Source organism: Camelus bactrianus, chromosome 6, assembly GCF_048773025.1.
Source record: "Camelus bactrianus isolate YW-2024 breed Bactrian camel chromosome 6, ASM4877302v1, whole genome shotgun sequence".
Lineage (NCBI taxonomy): Eukaryota > Metazoa > Chordata > Mammalia > Artiodactyla > Camelidae > Camelus > Camelus bactrianus.
The window spans coordinates 92,472,860-92,496,482 of record NC_133544.1 but is presented as its reverse complement, the minus strand read 5'-3'; the positions used below and the strand labels follow the sequence as shown (position 1 = coordinate 92,496,482).

The window sequence follows — 23,623 nt, the reverse complement described above, 5'->3', positions numbered from 1 at the left end:
TGAGTTCTCACAGCAATGAATACACAGCGGTCTCATGCTGAGGCTGAAAGCAGTCACAAAGGCAACTTGGAAATTAGGAAAATACCTTTATTATTTTTGAAATGTTCCAATATTCAATGTAAAAACCACGATAGTGGCTTTTTCGCAACTTTACAAATTACAGAAATATGACTTTCCACCTTCTCTACAGAAATCTCCCCCCTAAATCAGACAGGGCTCTGTGAGGGCTGACACGGGGCAGGAAGGAGGGGCAGAGGATACAGCAGGTGGAACCGCCCTCTCTGGGCAGTCAGAGGCTTTTCCTGCACATCTAAAGCCCAGGCTGAGTCCCAGAGCCCTGTGACCCCTGTGAGGGAGGCTCAGGCCACACACATCTGTGGCACACTAAGGGAGGCCTGTATCTCAAAGGCCGCCGCCCAGAGGAGAAGGCCTGCAGTGTGGCACTGTGGCCGACAGGCCGCGATCAAGGCAGCTTCGTGAGAACGAGAGCAGGAGGCAGGCCTGCAGCTCAAGTCCTTTTCTCTAAAATAGAGCTAGGAAAGAGGCCACGGACATTGGCCAAATGGTGCTCTAGGTTTAGAAATTTCCCCTTTTACTCAGCTCGCAAAGACGAATTTGTCAAATAGCTATATATATTAAAAAATAAAATCAGAAAACAAACATTTGGTTCCGTTTCAGCTGTCATCAGCAGTTGGTAATTTTTAGAAAAAGACGACTTGAGTTGCTCATTGTTAAGTTCGTATTTTTTCTTCAGGTCTCTGACTCCTTCCTTTCTCATCCGTGATTGGGGCGGAGGGGTTACAGCTGCAGCAGAACGCTGTTTGTTGATTTGAGAAAACTGTGAAAAGTGTTTTGCACTCACATACAAAGCCTGAAGGAATTCAAAACGATCCCACCAATTTTTATGAGAAACATGACTGTTCCTCTTGGGTGTCTCAAGTCAAAACAAGGCAACTGCCTAGTGATTTATAGTCCCCACTACACATTTTCCGCCTTCCAGAAGGCATTAGAGAAAGGGCCAACGTCCGCCAGAAGCGATTGTAAACATCCCACTGACAGCTTGGACACTTTGTTTTTAAATGCAGCAGGACCTTCTCCTTTGGCCCTGGCAAAAAAAAAAAAAAAAAAAGCCACCTCCCTAAGACTTGTTTAGGAAGGAGCAGACAGGATATCTCCCCCAAAACCTAAGAGTGAGGGGCCAGCAGCCCCTGTTGACCAGAGCATGGCTGAGAGCATCATCAAAGGCAATTGATACATTTATGGCATGTGAACGTTGTCCTGTGGTCCCCAACCGGCCCCCAGGCTCAGCCTGGCTGGATGTGGGACACGGGAGGTACGGGACGAGCTGTCCTAAGGCACGTGGTTGAGGTGGCCCCTACACCAGGCCCAGAAAGATTATCACTTTGCACGATTCCAAAAGTGTTGGAAAGCTGAGGAGTTGATGACACTCACTATGAGCAGCAGCAGCAGATACAGGGATATCATGACCGTAAACCAATGGCTGGAAACCCAGGAGAGCTGGCTTGAAGCCCTGCTTCAGGAGGAAGAAAGAATGATGTTGGCACAAAGAGAAAAACATTTTTTTAAGTGTATGCAACAACTCCTGGCTCAGAGGAGATGAAATGATGAATTTCATCCTCTGGGTGAGCCATGAAATGAAGCTTCGTGCGTGCTCCTTTGCTCAAAAAGTCTGGGGCTGTTTGCCCTGGTGCTGACACGCCTTTCACCAGAACATTTTTTAAATGTACAAAGACAGCTATGCAATGAGCTCATCCTGATCTTTTTTTTTATAGCCCCTCTTGTACCTTTTATAACCCATCTTTTCTTAAGCGAGGCTTTGGTATCCAGAAGAATGACCTCGTTAAGGGTGTCTGACCAGATGGCAGCAGATGGCAAGGTATTTAGCAGAAGGCTTTTCACTTTCAGACATGTACAGATATCGTTCTGCGCGAGGGAAATCCTCTCCAGCCCGCTGGGAGATGATCTAAGCCATCCAAGTGTGCACTGAAGAGACACTCCAGGAAGGAGTGGGAAAGGAATGGAATTTTCAAGTAGAAAAAGCCAGATGATTTCAGACCAAAGGATAATGTCCCCCAAACTCAGGAACCGTGTACAGATTTCCCAGATTTAAGAGAGGGAGGATTTTACTGGTTTATTAAATCCTGGAGCGTGGAAACCACTGGTGTGTATGAGGAGGAGTCAAGAGAATTAAAAATAACCCACTCCTGTCTTACCTGCTCACCTGCTGCTCAGCCCCACGAGGAACTCTACCATCGACCTCAACAATGCAGCAAGATCCCAAAGTGACCCCCAAACCTGGAGAGCCCTGCCACAGCCCCCAGCACCACACTGCTGAGACGGGGTGGCAAATCCGCCACGGTCCTTAGGAGCTGAGGGGCCTCGTCTGCTGTTGGGCTCAACACACTCATTTTAGGGATAACGATGAGGCATCTCAGGGCCAGAGAGGAGCAGGGGGAGGTCCGACAGCCACTGTGGGAAGTGACTGAGCTGGGCAGCACATAATCCCAGCCAGACCCAGGCACTGCCCTGCCCCAGTCAGTGGGTTTCAGAAACCTGGGCAGCTGAGGGGCTTCACAGTTTGTGGCAACCAGTTTGGCCTCATTCAGTCCCTCAAGTTATTTGTGTTAACAAAGCTCTTCTTCACTAGAATATACAGTCTTCGGGCCAGGACCACACTTCATTCGACCTGTATTCATCACCTCATACCCCTCACATAGAGCAGAGAGCTTTATACACTTTGTACATGCTGACGTCTACGGCTGGGGGAGACGGGGTGCTGGTAACTAAGAGCCCAGCCTTCAGTCATCCTCCTGGACCCACGCGGGGACTGTCCCTCTCACCTCTTGGGCTGCTTCTGTGCGTACACCAGCAGGTACTTGACTCGCAGGAGCTGGTTGTTGGTGACCACAAAGTACTTGGGAGGGATGTCGCCCCCTTCACTGTGCTTGATTCTCGCTCTCCTGCGGTCTATCTCCTTGGAATCTGAAAAAGGAGAGAAAGCACAACTTCACAGGGGAAAAACTCAATAATAAAAGCAGCAAAATTTGAACAGGAACAGGTCAAGCCTCCTGGTCCTGAGGTTGGAGAAGCCCCGTGTGTGTACGTGAAGCAGGACTGAAAAATAGGACAGAAAGGGGGAAGGGTATAGCTCAGTGGTAGAGCACATGCTTAGCATGCACGAGGTCCTGGGTTCCATCTCCAGTACCTCCTCCAAATATAAATAAAAAATAAGCCTGATTACCTCCCCCTAAAAAAAAAAAAAAAAACAACAGAAAGAGGGAAAAAGGAACAGGAAAATATAAGGGATACAAGAGAAAACACAAAACAAAACTGAGTAGGGAAAGCAGAGGGAAGAAGCAGATTGACGGCCATGACAAAAAAACAGCATGAGACTGGAAACAGGACTTGGTCTGAAACGAGCCTTTTAGCAGGCATTTTAAATTAACCATCCTGGATTTGAGCTTCTTAGAACACTTATCTCTCACCCTTTGTACCAAGACTTGTTTAAAAAACAAAACAAAACAAAACAAAACCTTTTCTTTTAATAACATGAGCTTTACCAAAAAGAACCAAAAAACAACAACAAAAAACCACAAGAGACCAAAGCTGCATAACAGCAGACTCTGGGAGGTTCTGTCCCGATGTTTAATGTCACCCTGGAAGCACACTTCCCAGGAATCATAAATGCGAACGTTCACACGCTCTGCTTTGGGAGAGTGGCGTCAGACCTGGGCTCGATCCTCGGGATTCCAGTTGTTTTACATTAGCGCCAGGAACAGACGGTTTTCTCAATTCTCCTTTTCTCAGTGCAACCCACAGGCCAGCTCTGGGGATTAGAACCACAGTTCTGTGACTCTTCTGCCTCTAAAGGCCGAAGAGGGGGTCGCACAGGGCGAAGACGTAAGGGACATATCCAGGGAGTGGACTGAGGCGGCCCACTCGTCATCCGCTCCCTGGAGAGCCCGGGATTTACTCCCATGGCCTCAGATGCCCCTCACATCCTCCGGGGGCTCCAGCACACAGCAGACAGCCTGGAGGGACGGGGTGTGGACCCACATCTTTACCTTCAGTTTAGCAAATGTATGTTGAATGTCTCCGTGCTGACACCAGGTGCCCAAGAATGAATGAGACCCAGTTTCTGTCTTCGAGGAGCTTGTGCTCTGGCCTCACATACTCGTTTTCATCTCCTCCAGCCCAATGCTTTGTCAGAGCGCTTGGACCCACCGGGATTGCTCCTTCCTCTGAGCTGCCCCCGAGGACCTCATCAGCACCCTCACCCGGCCCTCCCGACTACCTTGTAGTAAGGGATGTCCTTTCCATTGTGTGTTCAGGCCCTAAGGAGACGACTTACTCCTTGAGTAACTTATGCCTTGTTCTACGTTGCTTTGGACGCAGCCCACCCATTGGTGTGCAACGCACGCTCCACCCAACAGCTGGGCCAAAGGCAAGAGCCTGACACTCAGAGGCCGGCAGCCTGGGTCTGGGCCAAATGCTCACTCACCCTTCTTCTTCGTTTGGCACTTGACGTCTGGATGGTCAATGACCTCGCACACGGCCACGCAGCTAAGGATGGGGCCGAGGAGGCTGCGCTGCCACCCGTGGCCATGGGGGCTATAAATGAGGGCCAGGCTCAAGTCACTGGTGAGGTAGGTCCCTTCCCCAAACAAGGATGTCTGGAACGGCAGAGGTCAACAGAAGAGAAAAAGGGCTGTATGAACGCGGAGCTGGAGCAGCAAGACAACACAGGTCTTTCTTCAACAGATTTATATATATATATGTTAACATAAAATCGTCAAGCCCCTTTTTTCCCCAGCAAAAGGCATAACGTCAAATAATGACATGACATCGTCACAGGGTTATTACAGAACACATTCCAAGCTGACAGCAGTTAACTGACTGGGATGTGGCTGACTAACCTGGCAAACTAGTAGTTCCAGCGGCTGAGAAAGAAAAACATAGGTATGAGTCCAAGTTTGAATCGTGCCTATGCCTCTGACAAGGTAGCCAGCTGTATAAACTCTTGGGGTCTCGGTTTCTGTATCTACAAGTGGCGATAACAAGGTCGTGGGTGAGGGCCCGGTGAGGGCCCGGTGAGTTGACACACACAAAGCACTATGCAGAACGCCTGGCACGTGACACAGCGGGCACTCCATCACCGGCTCTCATGTCACAGCCCGGCGGTAATTCCTGCTGCATGAATGTGCTAAGCATGGTGACACAGACGGGCTTGCAGAAGCAAAGTTATGCCCTTATGTACTGGGAGGGGTCGCACCTGAGTGGGAGAAGTCATCTGAGTCACTACTTGGAAAAGAAACAAAGCTCTCAGACAGAAACTGGAACCAAATAAGGCAGGTCTACATGAGGGGCAGGGTAAGCTGCACTCTTTGTGTTGGTGTTGACCAAGCAAATGTCCAAAATTCTAGGAGGCAGGTCCCTGGTGGTAGGTGCTAACTTGGTGTCCTCCACAAGGAAGCATGCCAGCCGAGAGAATCTCAGGTAAAATACCTGCACGTTGAGGCTACAGTGGGCACAGTAAACACACCCTTTGCCCATGGCAGACATCAACAGTCAACCGTGATGCCGACATAAAAATGTCAATCGTGGCACTTATACTGACTCAGAATCCTTCTCAACACGACACACGAGGTAGCTACTACCGGTGGGTGGAATTTGATACAAGTTGAAATTCAATTGTTATCCTTGGGCCACAGTGTCAGTATCTTAAGACGATGAATGGACTCAAAAAGCTCACTGAACATTCTCCACTTGGGAACTGAGAAATGTCTTAATCAGTGGCACCAGGCTTCCCCAATTCTAAGCCGGGTCAGTGAAGCTTAGGGGAAATGAGATAAGCTTTGGCTTGGCCTTTTTACACAGTGTCCCCCTGTCTCAAAAGCTGACACAGATCTTTTCCAAGCACACCGGATGTCCTCTCATCTGACCCCACATCCATTCTCTGCTGATGCCTGCCATGTATACACCGTTCCCTAGACTCAAGAGCCTTAAGCAGCGGAGGACCACAGCGAGAAACTTGGCGTTATCTCTAAACGAACACAATCTCATAGCTTCAACTGGCAGGGAGGCTCCCTCAAGTAAAGCCCCTCACTGAAAACCCAGTCAGAGGCCAGAAGAGCATCCACATCTCCAAAGGACTCGGATGAGATGCTTCTAAGCAGCAAACTCCCTCGGGCACTGAAGTGAAGGTCTGGTGACAAGGCTGTCATCCGCAGGCAACTTCTCCAGGCCGGCTCTGGGGTAAAGCAGAGGCCCCCTGGATTCCAGTAGCCTGGCCGCAATAATAAGCTGAGAGCCAGTGTAACCAAGCCCGTCATCCTCAGCAAAACCCAACTGTGCTAATTAGCTGCAGTCGTGTCGGAAAAGTCTCTCCAGCCTCGGGCTACATCAGCCACACTGGGTCCACGGTTGGTGGAGCCAGCCCCACAGACGAGGCAGAGGCTGGCACCGCTGGCGGAAAAGCTCAGCCCTCCAGCCACGCCAAGTTCCCTCTCCATCCTCTAAAAGCAGCCACTGCTTCCTCAGTACTTAAGTACAGGAAGAGCCTTTTGCATACATGAACGGTTTCAGTCCTCTCGGGATACCAGAAGGTGGGGAACAGTGTCCCGTTTTACAGATGAGGACACTGGCTCTGGGAGATTAAGTAAATTTGCCAAGGATGGCAGAGCTGCAAAGGTAGTCTTTTTGGCTCGTCTGTACTCTTCTTCCTACGCTTCACTGAGGGGCAAAATAAATGCCTGCAAAGAATGGGTGGTTGACACCGTTTTGGCTCCTAAAAAAGGGAGGAAAGGAGCTCAAGGAGGGAGGAAAAGGACCTCTCCTTGGCACATCCCTCAATTTCTCCAGGGGCCAACTCTATTGGACTGCCCCCTAGGCCAGTGCTTCTCAAACTTCAACATGCATATAAATCACCCGGGAGCTTGTTAAAGTGTGATTTCTGATCAGGTGTTCTGGCGTGGGCCTGAGATGCCACAGGTCCAACAAGCTCCCAGGGATGCAGACGCCACTGGTCCAGGGACCATGCTGAGGAGCACGGGCTGGCCACTCATTAGGATCACCTGGTGACCTCTGACAGCATACTGATGCCTGGGCCCCATTGGCAGAGATTCTGATGTAATCAGACAGGGACGCAGCCAGGCATTGGGATTTTTAATAGCTCCCCAAGTGACTCTAAACGTGTGGCCAAGGCTGGGAACCATCTTTAAACTGATGCTTCTCAAACGGTAATCAGTATAGAAATCACCTGGAGATCTTGTTAAACTGAAGGTTCTGATTCAGAAGGTCCAGGTGGGCCCAGGATTCTGCATTTTTACAGGCTCTCAGGCGATGCTGCTGCTGCTGGTCTGCAGACCACACTTTGAGTGGCGAGGCCTTGGCCAACCCACCCACCCCCACCCCACCAGCTCTGTGCCCCAAGTCGGCAGACTTGGGCCCCACCTTGTTCAGGTGGCAGTGCAGGCCATTGTGGATGATGGAATGGAAGTTTTCTAGGCGGCTCCCGTGGAAGGCGTAGATTAGATCTCGTTCTCCTTTGGTCTCATAAAATTTGGCGTTGGCTGGGTCAGAGTACTCGATTTCAAACAGGAAGTCCGGTACGGGGACAGGCGTGTGAGGGGCACCAGTCAGCTTCTGGATCTTTTCAAACTTGAGAACATGCAGGAAGTCACAATTTTATTTGAGAAGCTGGTAAAATGTGCTGCCAAAATGGCCTCCTAAAGCCCTGGGCTTAACTCCTGTGGGTCCTGCTCATGAGGACAAACGGTTTCCTGGGAATAAAAACAACTTATAAACAAGCTCAGAGCTTATAACTCAACACTGCTTTTCCCTAATGTTTTTCCCTCCAGTAGGCTAACTGAGAAGCGTGAATTGCTCCTTCTAACTAAAGATCACTTCTAATTTTCCCAACACTTTCACATCTATTTCCTGCATTCCATCTTGACAAAAATTTTGAGAGGTAGAAAGGTATGATAAATTACAAAAATGGCCACAACTTTTTCCTCCCATTCCTGTCCACTCACCCCTCTGCAATGTGAATTTGCAAGTGGAATTCCACCAAGATTCTATCAAGAGATGGAATCTATTTCTCTACCCCTTAAATCCGGGCTTGGCCATGTGACTTCCTTTGGCTAATGGGACCTTGGTAAACATGGCAGAGACTTGAAAAGGGCTTGGCCTTCCTCGTCGGCTGCTGGGAGCCCTTCACAAGCCCTGCTAGCCTTCTACAGGATGACAGCCTCATAGAGGAAGGCCCCAACCACAGCAGCCATCCCAGATATGTAAGGGAGGCTACCCTGGATCAGCCCCAGGTGAGCCAGCCCCACCCAGAAGAACCACCCAATCCAACCTACAGAATCATGAGAAGCAATCAATATTGTTTTAAGCCAGTAGATTTGGGGGATGGTTTGTTATGAAGCAAAAGCTAACTGATACAGAAGGGTAAGCTCCTTCCTAAAGGGTAATAATCCTCTTCAGGGTAGAGAGCACACCATCTCCAAGACTTCCAAACAGTAAATCACAGACCAAAGCCAGTCTGTGGTAAAGTTTTCTCCGGGTTGTGATTAAATGACAAAAATAACGGCAATTTAACAAATACTTTTATATGGATGTAAGGATACCATGAGCCCTTCTTTGGAAGAACTGTCCTTTAGTCTGAGGTCAGGACCATCCTCCTTTTTTTGTATTAAAACATCCTTTAAAAATTATGATACAAGTTAGACTGTCCTTACTTGGGCACAATAAAAAGCTGATAATCCTGGGTCCCAACACTCAGTATTTGAAGGGAATTTAACTGGCCTATCATCAAAAGTCAAGTAGCTATTGCCTTATCTACTTTACATATAGCACCCAACATCTAGTAGGCACTTGATGCCCTCATGAAGAATGAATAAATGAATGAATAAATTTCAATTTAACAAATGACAAAAGTAAAACCCAGAGATCATCTAGGAGTTAGCAGCCCAGCCTGGACCTGAATACGGGTCTCCTGACTCGCACTCCAGAGCTCTTTACCTTACCATCCAGTGCAGACGGAGGGTGTCCCTGACACCAGAAAGCAAGATACCAAATTTTATACCACTTAGGGAGGATTTTTGTCTTTAGCAGGAACTTATAACATCAAATGCTCTTAGATTAAAATTGATTAATTAAGTGAAGTTCAGTAGAGTCAAAACCCCTGCTGCTGCTTAGAGGAAAGAACACCAGATTAGGGATCTGCCGGTCCTACAATCTGACCCTTGTCAGCCCAGCCTGTGCCTGGGAGATCCCAGCAAGGCAAGGGAAACCAAATCATGGAATGTCTGGCCTGTGCCAGAAACTGTACTGGGGGGATGACACATATTCTGTTACAGCTCCCTTCTGAGGTAACTGTCAATGTTCTCAACTTACAAGTGGGGAGAAGAAGACTCAATAACAACAGATAGGACTGGGATTTGAACCCAGAGTCTGAGGATTTCCACCCCTTCGGGTTCTGCCTCTCTGTTTCCTGACCGCTTGATGAGGTCAGTGTTTCTTAAGCTGTGGTCGAGGGTCCACCCTTACCAGAATTACCTGGGGTGCCTGTGATACCCAACATTCACTGAGTCCTTAGTCATTGTTCTAAGTGAGAAAATCTATTTAATTCTCTATTATTATCCCCATTTTACAGATGAGGAGACTGAGGTAATGACGTACACCCAGTAACCTGCTCAACGTTGCACAGCTAGTACGAGGGAGAACATGGCTTTGCACCACCAGTGTGCAAGTTCCTGGGCCCCACTCTAGACAGAGAATCAGAATCTCTGGGGATGAGGTCCAGGAATCCGCATTTTCAACAAGCTGCCCAGATCATTCCGCTGCATAAAGATATTCCAGAGCCTTTCAGTGCTCAGACTCTGTGATCCTACAGACCAAAAAGTCTCACCTTTGACTTCCCTGCACTGTGAATTGTCAGGACCTTTGAGGACAAAATCCAGCTCACCAGGTCCCAGGCCCATTTGTCTTTGTCTCCGGAGGACTGAAGCAGTTCGTTCAGGTTGGGTAACTTGCTAGCATCTGCAAGCTGGAGTGAGGAAAAACCTCCATTAGCAAGGATCCTGGACAAAATGATAATAACCAGGTGCCCTCTAGTGGTGAGGCAGGCAACTTGCACTTCTTTCATGTTTCAGGGGATTTCTTAGGAGGGAAATTCACAAGTTTAGGATCTTTTTCCAATAATGGCCAGCTCCAAACGCTCTGAACACTGAAAGGTTGTTCTGTAACTGAATTGGTACAAAACCTGACCTGAACCGATGTGAGGTTCGTTTAATCTTTATTTATCCCACTTTGTGTTACTACTGATACATTTTGCTGCAGGGATGGTGCAGATGTTACCACATACCTGGTATATACACGTGTGAGCAAAGGGCTACCAAAGCCTTTTTCCTTCAGCATGAGTTAATTGACTTCCTGTTAGCCTGTTCCCTTGAGACCAGACAAAGGTACTAAAGCAACTACCTACATAACCAGGCAACATTGCTTATGGTAAAGATGACCCAGCATGGTCAACTACATCTGGACTGGAAGAAACCGTAAGTGGGGGATCCATGGTTTGAGGCTTCCGAGTGACTTTTTGTAAGGACCCTGGCAGCTAGATCTGTGGTGTTCTTACTAGAGGGACCTGCCTCTGTCCCTGGAATGTGGGGCTTCATTAGACCAGAGCAGTTCCTGCTCCATCCCATGTGAATCTCATCTTCTTACACCTGAGTTGTCACTATTAGGGGCAAAGACGAGCTCCTGGACCTCTCTGTGGACCACAGCAAGGATTTCAGCAGAAACAACACACCCTGCTGTGAGCTGTGATCGTCCCAGAGCTTCCTGATTTCAGTCTGAATTTTGAAACACATTTGGTGCCAGGACTTCTGATAAGGGACTGGGTACCTAGACTAACAGATAGCTTACAAGGTATTTGGAGCTTCTGCTTAGAAATTAAAAGTGGCTAGAAATTAAATCTCTGCAGCATGGCATTTAAAACGCCACTGCAGACTGGTGCCATCTGTGAACATACCTCCTCCAAACTTGGCTCACTCTGGCCCCTGGAATGCCCCTTCCCCCACCTCTACCAAGCCAGGCAACCCCTGTCCTCCAGACCCCTAAAGCACTCAGCCTCAGTACCCTCTCCCCCGAGTAGACAGGACTCCTGGAGACCAAGGACTATCTTGCGTTTTTCAAATTCTCCTGTTTCCTGGATGTAGAGGAAAGAGTGGACAGACCTTGGTCTAAATCCCTGCTCCTTAGGCAAAGCACTAGACCTGGCTGAGCCTCAATCTCCTAACACGGGAACCCTACCATCTCCTTCCAGGTTGTCGGGAAGATTAGAGAAGGTAACAGAATCACAGGGCCTGGTCTATATGCTGCATGTCTATTTCCTTTCTTCTTATTTGCATTTCTCCCTGGCCAAGACACACCTTTGCTAGGGATATAGTTGGTACTTCATGAATACCAGTGGTTCTTTTCCATGTTTCTAGAAATTTCACTGTTGCCAACTGTGGGGATGGAAAGGGGCTTTATTTCTTAACCCTGTAACTGAAAGTCAGAAATATCTCAGGGCTGCTTTATTCCTGTCTGTATTTTCCAAGACTCAGCCAATAGCCTCAGACTTCTGATAATACTATCTCTATATGCCTTGTGGGCCATCAGGGAGGATCCAATTAAAAAACAGGGGTGTGTAGATGCTCCACGTGTGTTGCTGCTACACAGTGGGGAGGCAGAAAGGTAAATAATTATGACTTAAAACTACTCATTGTTGTAACAACGATGGATACAAACTACTAAGGGGACCAGGCGGGACGCGTGTTGCGTAGGGGCTGGGAGAAAAGGGGGTGGTGAGGACAGGCTTTGCAGGGCAGGTGCTTGTGACCGGGCTTGACATACAAGGGCACAGAAGTGCAGCGTGTAGACAGGGACGTGGATGGATGGCGAGGTGGTTAACTGTGTGGGCTCTCCTTCCAGGGGGCCCAGGTCCACCCCTTACTAGCTGTGTGACCTGGCTGAGTTGACCTCTTCTATCTCAGTTTCCTCAAACACATAATTGGGATAATATCAATAGCCACTTCATGGGCTCTCTGTGAAGATTAATCAAACTAAAGCAGTACAGGGGGGAGGGTATAGCTCAAGCGGTAGAGCGCATGCTTAGCATGCACAAGGTCCTGGGTTCAATCCCCAGTACCTCCTCTAAAAATTAATAAATGTAATTACCTCCTCTCCCCTCCCTCAAAAAAATTAAAGAATAAACAAAGTAGTCCAGAGCTTAGAGCACAGGAAGGTGTTAAGTTAGTGGGACTGCCATGATGGTTGTTGTCATTAACTGCAGACAGTTGGGTGTGGCTGGAGCCTAGAGTCTGGGGGAGGGGTTGCCAGGAGGAGCAGGAGCAAGACGGTGATTTGGGATCAGCCTGTGAAGGGCCTTGTACCCTCTCGGGGACTCTGGCCTCTGTTCTATAGGAATCACGGAGCCACTAACGGTACCTGGAGTTGTATTCCAAATGGTGTCCCCTCAGGTACACCTCAGCCTCCCCTGACCCTCTTTTCTACTCCTGGTCCACACGTGTGATGCCAGGGCCAGAGCAGAGTTCTCTCTCCCATGACCACTGTTTCCATCACTGCTTTCCAATCCCACCTGTGAGCCACAGCCTTTGTCAACAGCCCAGACCGAGGCACAGGGAGCCCCACAAAGGGACCGCCAGCCAAGCCAGGCCCCTCTCAGGGCTTCCGTCTGTGAAAGTGGGAGAGAGCCCTCCCTACACTGAGCTGGGCCCAATCCTCACCTGAGCTCCCCTGGGGCCAGGCCTCTTCCAGGGCCCCCAGTGTGTCCTGCTGGGCTGCCCTCTTTGTCCCCACTCTTAACCCCTCCACTGACCTCCCCCGTGTCCCATTTCACTTTTCAAGCTACTCTGAAAAAATTAATCTGCTACAAAAAGTTAACAGGATTCTTCCTCTTATGACCAAAACCTTTCTGCATTTGAGCAGGGCTTTTTGAGGTCCAGGCACCCAAGTAGGGTTGCCAGATAAAATAGTCTGCTCAGTTATATTGGAGTTTCAAAAAAAAAAATCTGAATTTCAGATAAGCAACAATTTTTTAAAGATAAGTATAACCCATGCAATATTTAGGGCATACTTGTACTAAAGCAATTATTTGTTGCTTCTCTGAAACGGAAATTTAAGTAGGTGGCCTATATTTTTTACCTGCTTATCTAGCAACCCTCCCCTTAACAAAGCCCTTCAGAATCTCGTCTAGCGTCGGCCTAACAGCACCTCTGGCTACAAAACTTCCCACCTGCTCCATCACGTTGCTCCCCCGATGCACTATGTCTCTCCTCCACTGTGCTTCTGCAGCTGCCCAGCATGATATTCAGTCTGCAAGGCCATCTCCCCTCTCCCTGACCACACACGACCTCTGCGCTCCCCTGGTGCTCAGTGCAGAATCCTACACTGCTACTTGACTCTCTGGAGCCATCTCAAATCTGCTTGGGACAAACACTCCCTGAGGGCCACCCACATCTTACTTATCCCAGAGCCCCAGAGGCCAGCCTGGAGTCTGGCATGAAGTTCGGAATGAGATAGTAACAGCCACTATTTGCTGAGGCCTTATGTGCCAGGCACTGGGCTAAATGCTGCACAAGCAGCGTCTCATTTTCCTCACGACAGCCTGTTTTAAAGGTGATTGTCAGAGAAATGCAAATCAAAACTACAATGAGATATCGCCTCACAGCTGTCAGAATGGCTAGCATCTACCTAGCTACCTACCACTCCTGGGTATGCATCTGAAGAAAATGAAAACACTGACTTGAAAGGATACGTGCACCCCAATATTCATAGCAGTGTTGTTTACAATAGCCAAGATATAGAAGCAACCTAGGTCCCATCAACAGATGAATGGATAAATAAGACAGGTGTGTGTATACACACACACACACACACACACACGTGCGCGTGCTGTGGAATACTACTCAGTCATAAAAAATGAAATGTGGCCATTTGAAACAACATGGATGTACTTGGAGGATGAAATAAGTCAGACAGAGAAAGACAAATACTGTATGTTATCACTTAATCACCTGAAATTTATATAATATTGTAAATCAGTCATACCTCAATAAATTTTTTAAATTTCCAAATAAAAATAAAGATGGATACACTGAAGCTTGGTGAGTTAAGTACCTTGCCTAGGGGCACACAGCTATTCAGTGGCAGGGCAGGGACATGAAGCCAGGTGGTCTCTCCTCCCCTGTGCTCGAGTCCATTCTCTGTGATGCTCTCCTACCAAATCAGTGGAGAAATTTAGTAGTGGACTGCGTATTTTAACCCAAAAGAGCAATTCCAGGTGAACTTTAAGAGGCTGCTTGGGAAGCTTCGGGCATGTTTCCTGAATTACGCAAGAAGGACAGCCACTGGCTGTGCCCAAGCCCTGTCAAAGGCAGGGAGAAAGATGGATGCCATGCGCAGTACGGAGCAGCGTCAGGAGACAGAAAGCTCTCCATCTAGACAAGACTTACGAGCCACAGTTCATGATAGTGGAGCGCATTTATCAACAGATTGAGGAGAAAGTGTTTAGGAAGAAGGCAGGCATTTCTGGGGGCTCGGGGGAAGGCAGAGGGAAGGGTTTACGGAAGCAAGGATGGGAGTGGGCCCTGAAGTGACGGGGGGAGTTTAAGAAGCAGAGAGAGAGAGCATTCCCAGTGGGAAAGAGTGTCACAAAGACGCAGTGAACAGTCCCAAAGGGTCATCCGGGGTTCAAATGCTCCCAAGGCCAGAGAGGTGATGGAAATGAGTAAGAGGTTGTCTAGGAAAGAGTGGTGAGGACTCTGCTGAACTGGAGACCCCTGGCCTAGCAAAGGGCCCAGCCACCAACCCCTAGCTCCAGCTGCTTTCTGCCCAAGGGCAACCTCCACCCAGGCTGGGGAGCCTTTGTTTTTAAAAGAAATCAGCAAGCTGCATTTTTTTTTTAAAATTTCCCAATTTCTAAAAGATAAGAGGGCAAACAAAACCAGTCATCCCACAGGCCACACTTCACAGCCCCTGCTCTGAGCAGTAGGGAAGCATTCAGTTGCAGAAGTGGCTGTTGAGCCTGGGCAAGTTCTGAGTGGTGGGCAGTGCCGGGCGGTCACAGGGGTTCGAGAAAGAAAGTCTCAGGAAAGAGGTGGTTAGGGTGACTGAGAAGCCAAGGCCAGGGAACCAGCAGGGGGCTAGCAGAGAAGAGAGAGGGCCAATGACCTCAGAAGGAGACAATTCAATTTCCCTGCTTCAAATCAGCCCAGTGGAGACTTTGCAACCATCCAGATCACAATCTCCTGGGGCAGCAGCCCAAGAATCTCTGGTTAGGGAACTTGACACAGGTGATTCTTATCACCAGGAAAAGGTGGGGATACTCAGGTTTAGATGTTAAGCAATGTTGTCCTAGAAGGGCTGGCAGCAGGAAAGAACATCTGAAAAAAATTCCTGCCTAGGAAGATGCCAGAGGTTGTAATTACTAGCCATGGGTGGAGGTGCTAGAAGGAAGTGATCCAAAGGCACAGCCAAGGTCTCCAACCTCTGGGACCTGATAGAGTGGCACCTGGAACAGTGGGGTGGGCTGCTGAGATGACGGTGGGAAAGACGGATGGCACAGTTACACCGCTACATCCAGGTACACCTACCTTGCTTTGCACAAACCTAAGGTATGAAAATCCAGATTTACTAAAATAGAATGGGAGTAAGAGTCTACTTTATAAGAGTCCTCTACATAAAAAGCATCACCATGGGAACCCTCTAAAGGGGTGATTCTCCACCCTGACTACACGCCAGCATCACCTGGGGGCTGGAGGGTGGTCGGTCTACCACCAGCACATATACTGATTGGCTGATGGTGATGGAGATGGTAACTGCTGAGTTGTTAGGAAGATTAACTGAGTTACATGTGAAAAAAAAAGCTCAGAATAGGCAAGTACTAAGTACCATTGCTATTGTGCAAGTGTAAGGTACTATATTACTGTTACTGTTATTCAGATCTCCCTCTCTACTGCGACCCAACCTGCTGAGGAAAGGCCGGCATTCCTGGGACAGCTGGGAAGGGAGAAAATAGCTTTTACTGGGAGGTTGACCCACCCTGGGTTCCACATCACCCTCCCTTATGCTGAGACATCTTTCTAGTCACATACCCAACGACGGTCACATCACATACCTATGTCTGTATACTTTTTCGCTCCCACTCCTCAAATGCCATCTTTGAGAATAAAAAGGTAATCCAAGAGACTGAGAATTGTACATTGAGATACAAGAATGTCCCTAAAGGTCCCTTATTGACTAGACTGAATCTGATTGTTACCATTCCCTCACTAACCAGCAGGTGGGTACCAAGCACCCATGAAAATGATCAAATCAATCAGTAGGAAAAATTTTAAACTACGTATGCTCTGCAAATAAACAAAAAACCCCCAATGCCCAGGCTCCACCTCAGACCAATTAAACCAGAATCTCTCGGGGTCAAGACCAGATGTCAGTATCTTCCAAAGCTTCCCAAGGAAAGCTCTATGCAAGCCGAGGTTGAAACCCTTATAAAGAATGATCTCCCCAGCAAATGTTAACATTCCATTTCCAGTCTGGAAATAAGCATCAAAAGTCTTCCTTAGAAAGGTTCACTAGCTTTTGAGCCAGCAATTTCACCTTTTGGAATTTATTTCAAGAAAATAACTAGCAATGTAAACAATGATTAAGGTAGAAGGATGTTTACCAGAGCATTATTTATAAGAGCAAATTTGTTAAAACTGTGTAGGAACCCAGAGGAAGGAAGTGGAGGCACAGGATAAGATGAGGTTCCAGCTGCATCTTGAGGGATGAAGGAGAGTCTGTCTGTACAAAGAACGGGATGGCTTGGGGAGGACAGGCAGGCCCTGGGGTCAGGTAAGCAGCTTACTCACATTTTAACCCAGACACTGAGGAGTCAGCTTGTCTAGGCAGTGCAACCCAGAGACCAGAACCAGGAAAAGTCAACTAGAGCAGTTCGGCCCCAAAACAGTACGTGGGAATAGGACGGGCCAGATGCAGTGCTTCTCAGGTTTCACTCTGCACACCAGCACCCAGGGACCTCGTTAACGTGCAGATCTTGATTGGCAGGTCAGTGCCCAGGTGATGCTGATGCTGCTGGTCCTCAACCATGCTCTGGGTGGCCATGGGCAGGAATTAATACAAAGGAGCCATTCCTACCCCGCCTCCCATCCCCAGATAGGGGCTGCAAGCTAATGGAGAACCAGGGCATGGTGCGTCCTAGGGGAAAAACAAAACAAAAAATCCTTACAGCTGTGACACCAGTAACAAGATTCTGTGTTGTGACTCAGGAATGTGAACTGGGCTAGCTCAACCTGAAGCTTGGGGGGGCCGAAGATGAGGGCTATAGGACATTCCCAGAATGCTACAGATTCCCTGACCTGATAAGAGCTCAGCCAACCCTTGTCCCAAGGAACAAGGTCAGAAACGCTCAGCCTGGCCAATCAGCACATACCCAATTTGATTCCTCAAACATCTGAAAAGTACCTGGTCCCAGGCCAGACACTGCGAATACAAAGAACTCCTAGAGTGAAATCGAAGTGCTGACTCAGAAAAGAAATGTTCTCAAAACATGGCACCTGAGAGACGATCTGGGACTTTGGGAGCTGGGACAGAATAAAGCCAGAGTCAAGTGACAGCCCAGAGCATGGTTCAGCGGTGGGCAGTCTCAGGAAAGCAACAGTCCAGAAAGTACTTCAAGCCAGAGCTCTGATTTTTGGAAACTGCAACACATGTGCTACAGGTGTGTTGTGACACCTCACAGTGTGGAGAAAATTAATTTTAAATGGCTGAGAACGATACACTGTTTTACATTACTTCCAAGTGCTTTTAGCTCAACAAATGAAAATGAGAAACATTTTAAACAGCTCCGTACCTTCCTCCTTCAGGGAACCACAAAATGATCCCGAAGGCTGAGTCCAGATATGATTCCCTTTTAAAAGTTAACCTTTGAGTCAGAGAGACAGTTTCAGATGCCAAGATCTCTGCAGCTTTTCTGTAACTCATGTAACATGTGGTAAAATGAAACCTGAAGTGTGTTTACCTAAGAACGTGCGCATGCCCCCAGAGGCCGTGCCAGGCCCTGCCCGCTGAGCCGCCTTCTCAGAAAGTGCCCCTGAAAGCCATGGCTACAGACAGCCAAGAATCTGTGCGGCCTGGGCTAGTTTCCCTAACAACGGTGTCCAGTAAGGAATATGGCAACAGGATGGGGTGGTAAGAATCTGTCTGTGTTTCTCCAGTGGCCCCCGAGAGAAAGTGTGCACTGTCTAAAACTGGCACCATGAGCCCTGTGCACGGGACAGCCTGTCCCTACAGAGCAGGTGGCTATTCGGGGCCACCCGGATTGCTGACACTCTCCTTAGGGAGTACAGGTATGGGAGGAAGGGTATGCCCCAAACTGAGGGCACTGATACCTATGGGGAGGGATGTGGGATGGGGTGAGCTCTATCAGGGGCGCTGGTACTTATTCGTATCACTTGGATTTTTTGTAACAAGAATATACTTAAATATTACTTGTGTAATTAAAACAAAATTTTTCAAAAGCATGAAAAAAATCGAAACAATTCCAAAGCTCCTTTTGCATTTATCCCATATTCATCAAATAAACCTGACTTCTGTTTCCCAAGACGACCTTCCAGCAGAAAGAGAACACACTGAGCATTCTAGTCCATTTGGATATTTCTTGGCAAAAATTAATAAAGCACGTGGTGGGGCATCATCTCTAGTGAGTTTGGTCCCTCTGACCCCAATCTCTCTTCCTCTGTCTACTGCCTCTCTATACCCTTGCCACCACAGGGGTCTTTCAGAAATGCACCCTGGACATCACCAATGCCCTCCCCAACCCACAGATAAAATCCACACATCTTAGCAGGACATGGCCAGCCCTCCTTGCTCCGGCTGTCCTCATCTCTTCCTGTTCCCCACGAAAGCCACCCTAAAGTATAGACTTGTCCTTCTCAGTGAGCTCCTGGTTTTCTGACTATCCTGCCATCCTCCTGAAATACCCGTTTCCTATTCTCTGCTCCTTGAAATCCTCCATGTTCCTAGGGACTCAGCATGGCATCATAACTACCCCTGGTCAGTGCTCCCCGATTCCAGCCCACCGCCAAGGGCTGGGGTCCCTGCTCTGGGCTTCCATGTTGTAGATAAAGGGCTTACTCCCTACTATAGCTGAGCAGACTGTTAACCTCCCCTTGAGTCTTTCATTCTGTATCCTTAGCACCTGGTCCAGAGCAGGCGCTCCATAAATATCCATTGACAAAACTGGAGGAAGTTACATCCCCAATGCTCTGATACCACAAACTCACAAAATTGAGTATCTAAACCTGCAGAACAAACCACAGGGGAAGTCAGTCTGTTTCCCTCTTTCTCCGACCTCCTACTCCCTGTCCCTGAAACCCCTGCGCACTGTGGTCAAGGCCTCAGATGCTCTCGACACATCCCTTGCTTAAGCTGCAATGGACCAGGTAGGGGCCAGGAGGCTGGGCCATTGTCCCTTGACCTTCTGAGTGATAGCAAAGAGGGAACCCAACACTGCCCACCTCATCAGAGATAATTCTAAACATGTTAATTCTAAACACGATTAACATTCTGTTAGTGTGGTTCATAACATTAAGACATTTTCTAATGTTGAACTAATTTTGCATTCCTGGGATAAACCCAACCTATTAATAAGAAGTATTCTTTTCATATACTGCTAGATTCAGGATCCTAATTTTTTATGGAGAATTTCCATATTCATACTCTTGAGTGACACTGGCCTATAATTTTCTTTTCTTCTATCATCCTTATGAGATTTAGTATCAGATTACACTAACCTATTTTTCAACACTGGAAGAATTTGTATAAAACTGAAATTACTTACTCCCTCAGTGATCGGTAGAACTCACCAATGAAACCAAGTAGGCCTGGAGTTTTCTCTGAAAGTCATTGAGTACTAATTCTGACTTTAATGACTATAATGATTACAGGCTTTCAATTTTGTATTTCTTACAGAATCAACTTTTAAGTTACATTTTTCTAGGTAATTCCATTTAGATTACAAAGTTAACTGATATCTGGAATGTTGACCCTGATGTGAACTCTGCAAGAAATTAAGTGCGTCCTGAATCATCAGAGAAATAACAGCTCACTTGTGTACTGTCCGTATGTTATAATTTATAGCAGTACTGCCCACATGTTACCTCATCTGAAGATAGAGGTCCAGCTGGCTTTGGGGATTTCTGGTGTCGAATTATTTGCAAAGGGATAGATAACTTCCTATTTAGCAGAATAAGTTGATTCTTATCAACATCCTCTTGTTGGCCACACTAGAAAACGTTGTGGAGGCCTGTGCAACTGTTGAATTTCTCACTTCACCCCTGGGAGTCACTTGTATTAACAAGAGGCAGCCATCAAGTCCCTTGGGAGGGTCAACATTAGGGTGCCGGGAGTGTTCTTAGCTCCTGGAAACCTTCCCCAAGGCCAGGCTGGGAATGTCAAGTCTAGGCGCTGGCACGTTCACTAACGCGAATTCCACAGGCAACATGGCCTGGGACAGAACGTGGCCGTGGACAGCGCCGGGGGACAGCACACTCACCAGGGCCTCAAAGTCCTTGCAGTCGTGGCGGGCATAGGACGCGGGGAAGGGCCGCAGCACGGAGTCGCGCTTGTAGCTCTGCAGGGCCGAGGCGAAGAAGCTGCAGCGGAGGTCGGCGGCCAGCACGTCGCGGCCCGCCGCCTCCCTGACCGCCGCCCAGCTCGCGGGCTGCATCCCGGGTCGCGGCGCGTTGCCGCGGGAGACGCGTCGGACAGGGGATGGGGCTGAGCCTGCGGTCAGCGCTGGGCTGGGCCCGGGGACAATGGGCCAGAGGGGGCCGGGGTTCCCAGGCGTGGGGCGGGCTAGGCAGAGGGACGAGATGACAGGGGTGAGAACGTGCTGGGGGATGTCTTCGGCGGGCGCCGGGCCGCTCCCTGCCCAGGGAGACGCGCCGTTTGAGGAGAGGGACCCGGCCCGGATCCCGGGTCAGCGCGGAGGGTTGGGCCTGGGGATAATAGGCCGGGCGGACCGGGGAATCCCAGGCCTGGGCGAGGGGCTGTGACACGGGATGAGACGACAACGTACTGACACGTGTCCTCTGTAGGTGCCTGGGTGGGGGCACCCCTCCAGCGAGGACGGCAGGCCAAGCTCCCTCCCCGCTCCGGGCGAGGCTGCGGCGCGGCGCCGGCCTTCCTGCCCCACCTCTGGCCCGCGCCGCCGAAGCCCCGGCGCTCGCGCGGCTGCCCTCGGCGCTGCCTGCGTCCTGCCAGCCGTGCGCGTCCGCTGGCCGTGCGCTCCCCGCCGGAGGAACTCCCGCGCCCCGCCGCGCGCCGGGGCCTACCAGCCCTCCCCGCCGCCGCGCGCCCGGCGCGGCCTCGCACTCCGCCCAGCGCGGCGAGGGCCCGCCCCTTCCCGCGCCCGCCCCCGCCCCCGCCCCATCCCGGGCGCAGGGTGTGTCCGCCCGTCCCCACCCAAGTGGTCCCCCGCTGCAAGGTGAGCGGCCCCCGCGGAATCCGCCACGCCGCGGCGGACCGTCCTCACGGAAGCGGCGAGTAGACGCTGACCCAGGCGCCCTTTCGACCCGCTCTTGGACTTGCCTTTGTCACAGCTCCGCGGGCTGAGCCTACTTGGCTCTCCTGGGGAATTGCTCCTACCTACTGCCTCCCTCTTGACTCGCTTCCCTCCAAAATAGGCTGTGCGGAAGAAGCTATTTAACACACAAGGAAACTAAGAGCTGCCATGATTGCCCAAAGTCCCACAGCCAGATGGTGTGAATCTGAGATTTTGAAAACCAAAAGACCTTTCCTCAGCCGTTCAGCCTCAGCATTCTCTGCATTGCTTAAGTCTCTGGCGTCTCAGATAATACGTGCCAAGATCCTCCTTTGGGGCCCTGGAGGGAGGCTGGAGATACAAGTAATGGGGGAGGGCAGAGGGGAGACTGACCTAACTTTGCTGGAGGGAAGGGACTAGAATCCCATCCCCTCTTCCAACTCACAACCTCATTAAAGAAAACCCCACATTTTGGCCTCATGGTCACATAGAAACCTAAGCATAGGCCATTGCTAATTCCCACACCAAGAAGCCCCTCAGTACCCTGCCCACACCTCCACACTCCAGCATCCTCGGAGAGTGGAACTTCCCTACCGTCTGCATCCAAGCTGAGCAGGACCCTAGCCTCAGAGGAGAAGTGGTCCCTGCTGTTGGATTGTACGTATGACTTTTGGAAGAAGCCCAGCGCCCACAAAGGTTCCCAGGCCAGACAATGAGGGCTGGCTGCTTCCGGGAGTCCCCATCATCCTCTCATTGCTGTGAGTCCTGGACTGGTCCAGAAGCATCAAAGAGTGTCTGAGAGCCTTTTGGCCTCAGACAAGGCCCCTAATGCCCCCAAAGTCCTGGGGGCCTCATGGGACCCAGGAACCCTAACACAGCTGCGAAGCTCAGGCCCAGAAAGGCAGAGCTCACAGCAGCAGGTGCAAATGACCTGGGAACCATCCCTCATTCCACCTCTTCTTCACTGTGGGCTCTTGGATCAGGCCAGCTCCTTGGCCTCGAAATTTGCTTCACTTAGTATGTTTTCTCACACATGAAATGAGAATCGTAGTGATAAAACCCATGTTCCAGGGGTACAACTCTCAGAGTCTGAGAACATTTGAAAGCAAACTGGGTTATCTAGAATCTTGTCACTGTGTTGTTTTTTTTTTAAGCAACTTTATTGAGATATAATCCACAGCCCATACGATTCACATTTGAAATGTAAAACTTAGTAATTTTGAGTATATTCACATATACATGCAATCATCACTGCAGTCAACTTCAAACATTTTCATCACATCAAATAGAAACCCTATATACTTAGGCTATCACCACCCTATACTCTCATCTACCCTAGCCCTAAATAACCATTACACTGCTTTCGGTCTTTAGGTTTGCCTATTCTGGACATTTCATACAAATGCAATCATACAATATATGGTGTTTTGTGACTTGTTCTTTTCACTTAGTATAATGCTTTCAAGGTTCATCTATGTTGCAGCATGTATCAGCACTTTATTCTTTTTTATGGCTGAATAGTATGCCATGGGTATGCCACCTCATTCATCAGTGAATGGTCATTTGGGCTATTATGAGTAAGTGATGAGTTGTTATACTCTTGCTGCTTCCAAGATTCCCTCTTTGTCTTTGTCTTTTGTAATTTTAAGGATGATGTATTTGTGGCGCTCCTTGAATGTATTCTATTTGGAATTCATTGGACTTCCTGTATGTGTAAATGATTGTTTTTCTATAATTTGGGAAGTTTTCCAATGTTATTTCTTCAAATATTTTTTTCTGTTACTTTTTCTCTTCTCTCCTTCTGGTACTCTCGTTACACATATGTTGATGTGTTTAATGGTGTCCCATATTTCTCTGACGCTCCGTTAATTCCTCATTGTTTTCCTCTTTGTTCATTGGATCACATAATCTCTATCAAGCTATCTTCAAGTTTGCTGGCTCTCTCCTCTGTCAGTTTACATTTACTGCTGAGCCCTCTAGTGAATT

At 48.9% G+C, this 23,623-nt stretch overlaps 1 protein-coding gene and 2 long non-coding RNA genes across 8 annotated transcripts in view; 1 reads left to right on the top strand and 2 right to left on the bottom strand.

The window, feature by feature from the left end:
- LOC123616902 (uncharacterized) overlaps positions 1 to 23,623 on the top strand; it is a 64,334-nt gene that overhangs the window by 33,277 nt on the left and 7,434 nt on the right. The window lies entirely within an intron of this gene.
- Positions 67 to 21,869, bottom strand: PARP16 (poly(ADP-ribose) polymerase family member 16). 6 transcript variants are annotated; one of them, XM_074366321.1, is made up of 7 exons: positions 21,685 to 21,869; positions 20,648 to 20,949; positions 9,935 to 10,072; positions 7,474 to 7,680; positions 4,523 to 4,694; positions 2,862 to 3,003; positions 67 to 1,534 (listed from the first exon to the last, which is right to left on the bottom strand). In XM_074366321.1, the coding sequence occupies exons 2-7, from the start codon at positions 20,819 to 20,821 to the stop codon at positions 1,399 to 1,401; spliced, it is 969 nt and encodes a 322-aa protein (XP_074222422.1). In that variant the 5' UTR covers positions 20,822 to 20,949; positions 21,685 to 21,869; the 3' UTR covers positions 67 to 1,398. The 6 variants fall into 6 exon arrangements, with proteins under 6 accessions (XP_074222422.1, XP_074222423.1, XP_045372760.2 ...); XM_074366322.1 differs by lacking the exon at positions 21,685 to 21,869 and adding an exon at positions 21,559 to 21,574; XM_045516804.2 differs by lacking the exon at positions 21,685 to 21,869 and having other exon boundaries at positions 67 to 1,105; positions 1,453 to 1,534; positions 20,648 to 21,462.
- LOC123616904 (uncharacterized) lies at positions 16,752 to 20,639 on the bottom strand. The gene is made up of 2 exons (XR_006724960.1): positions 17,945 to 20,639; positions 16,752 to 17,289 (listed from the first exon to the last, which is right to left on the bottom strand). It is a non-coding gene; the product is annotated as an uncharacterized LOC123616904 (long non-coding RNA).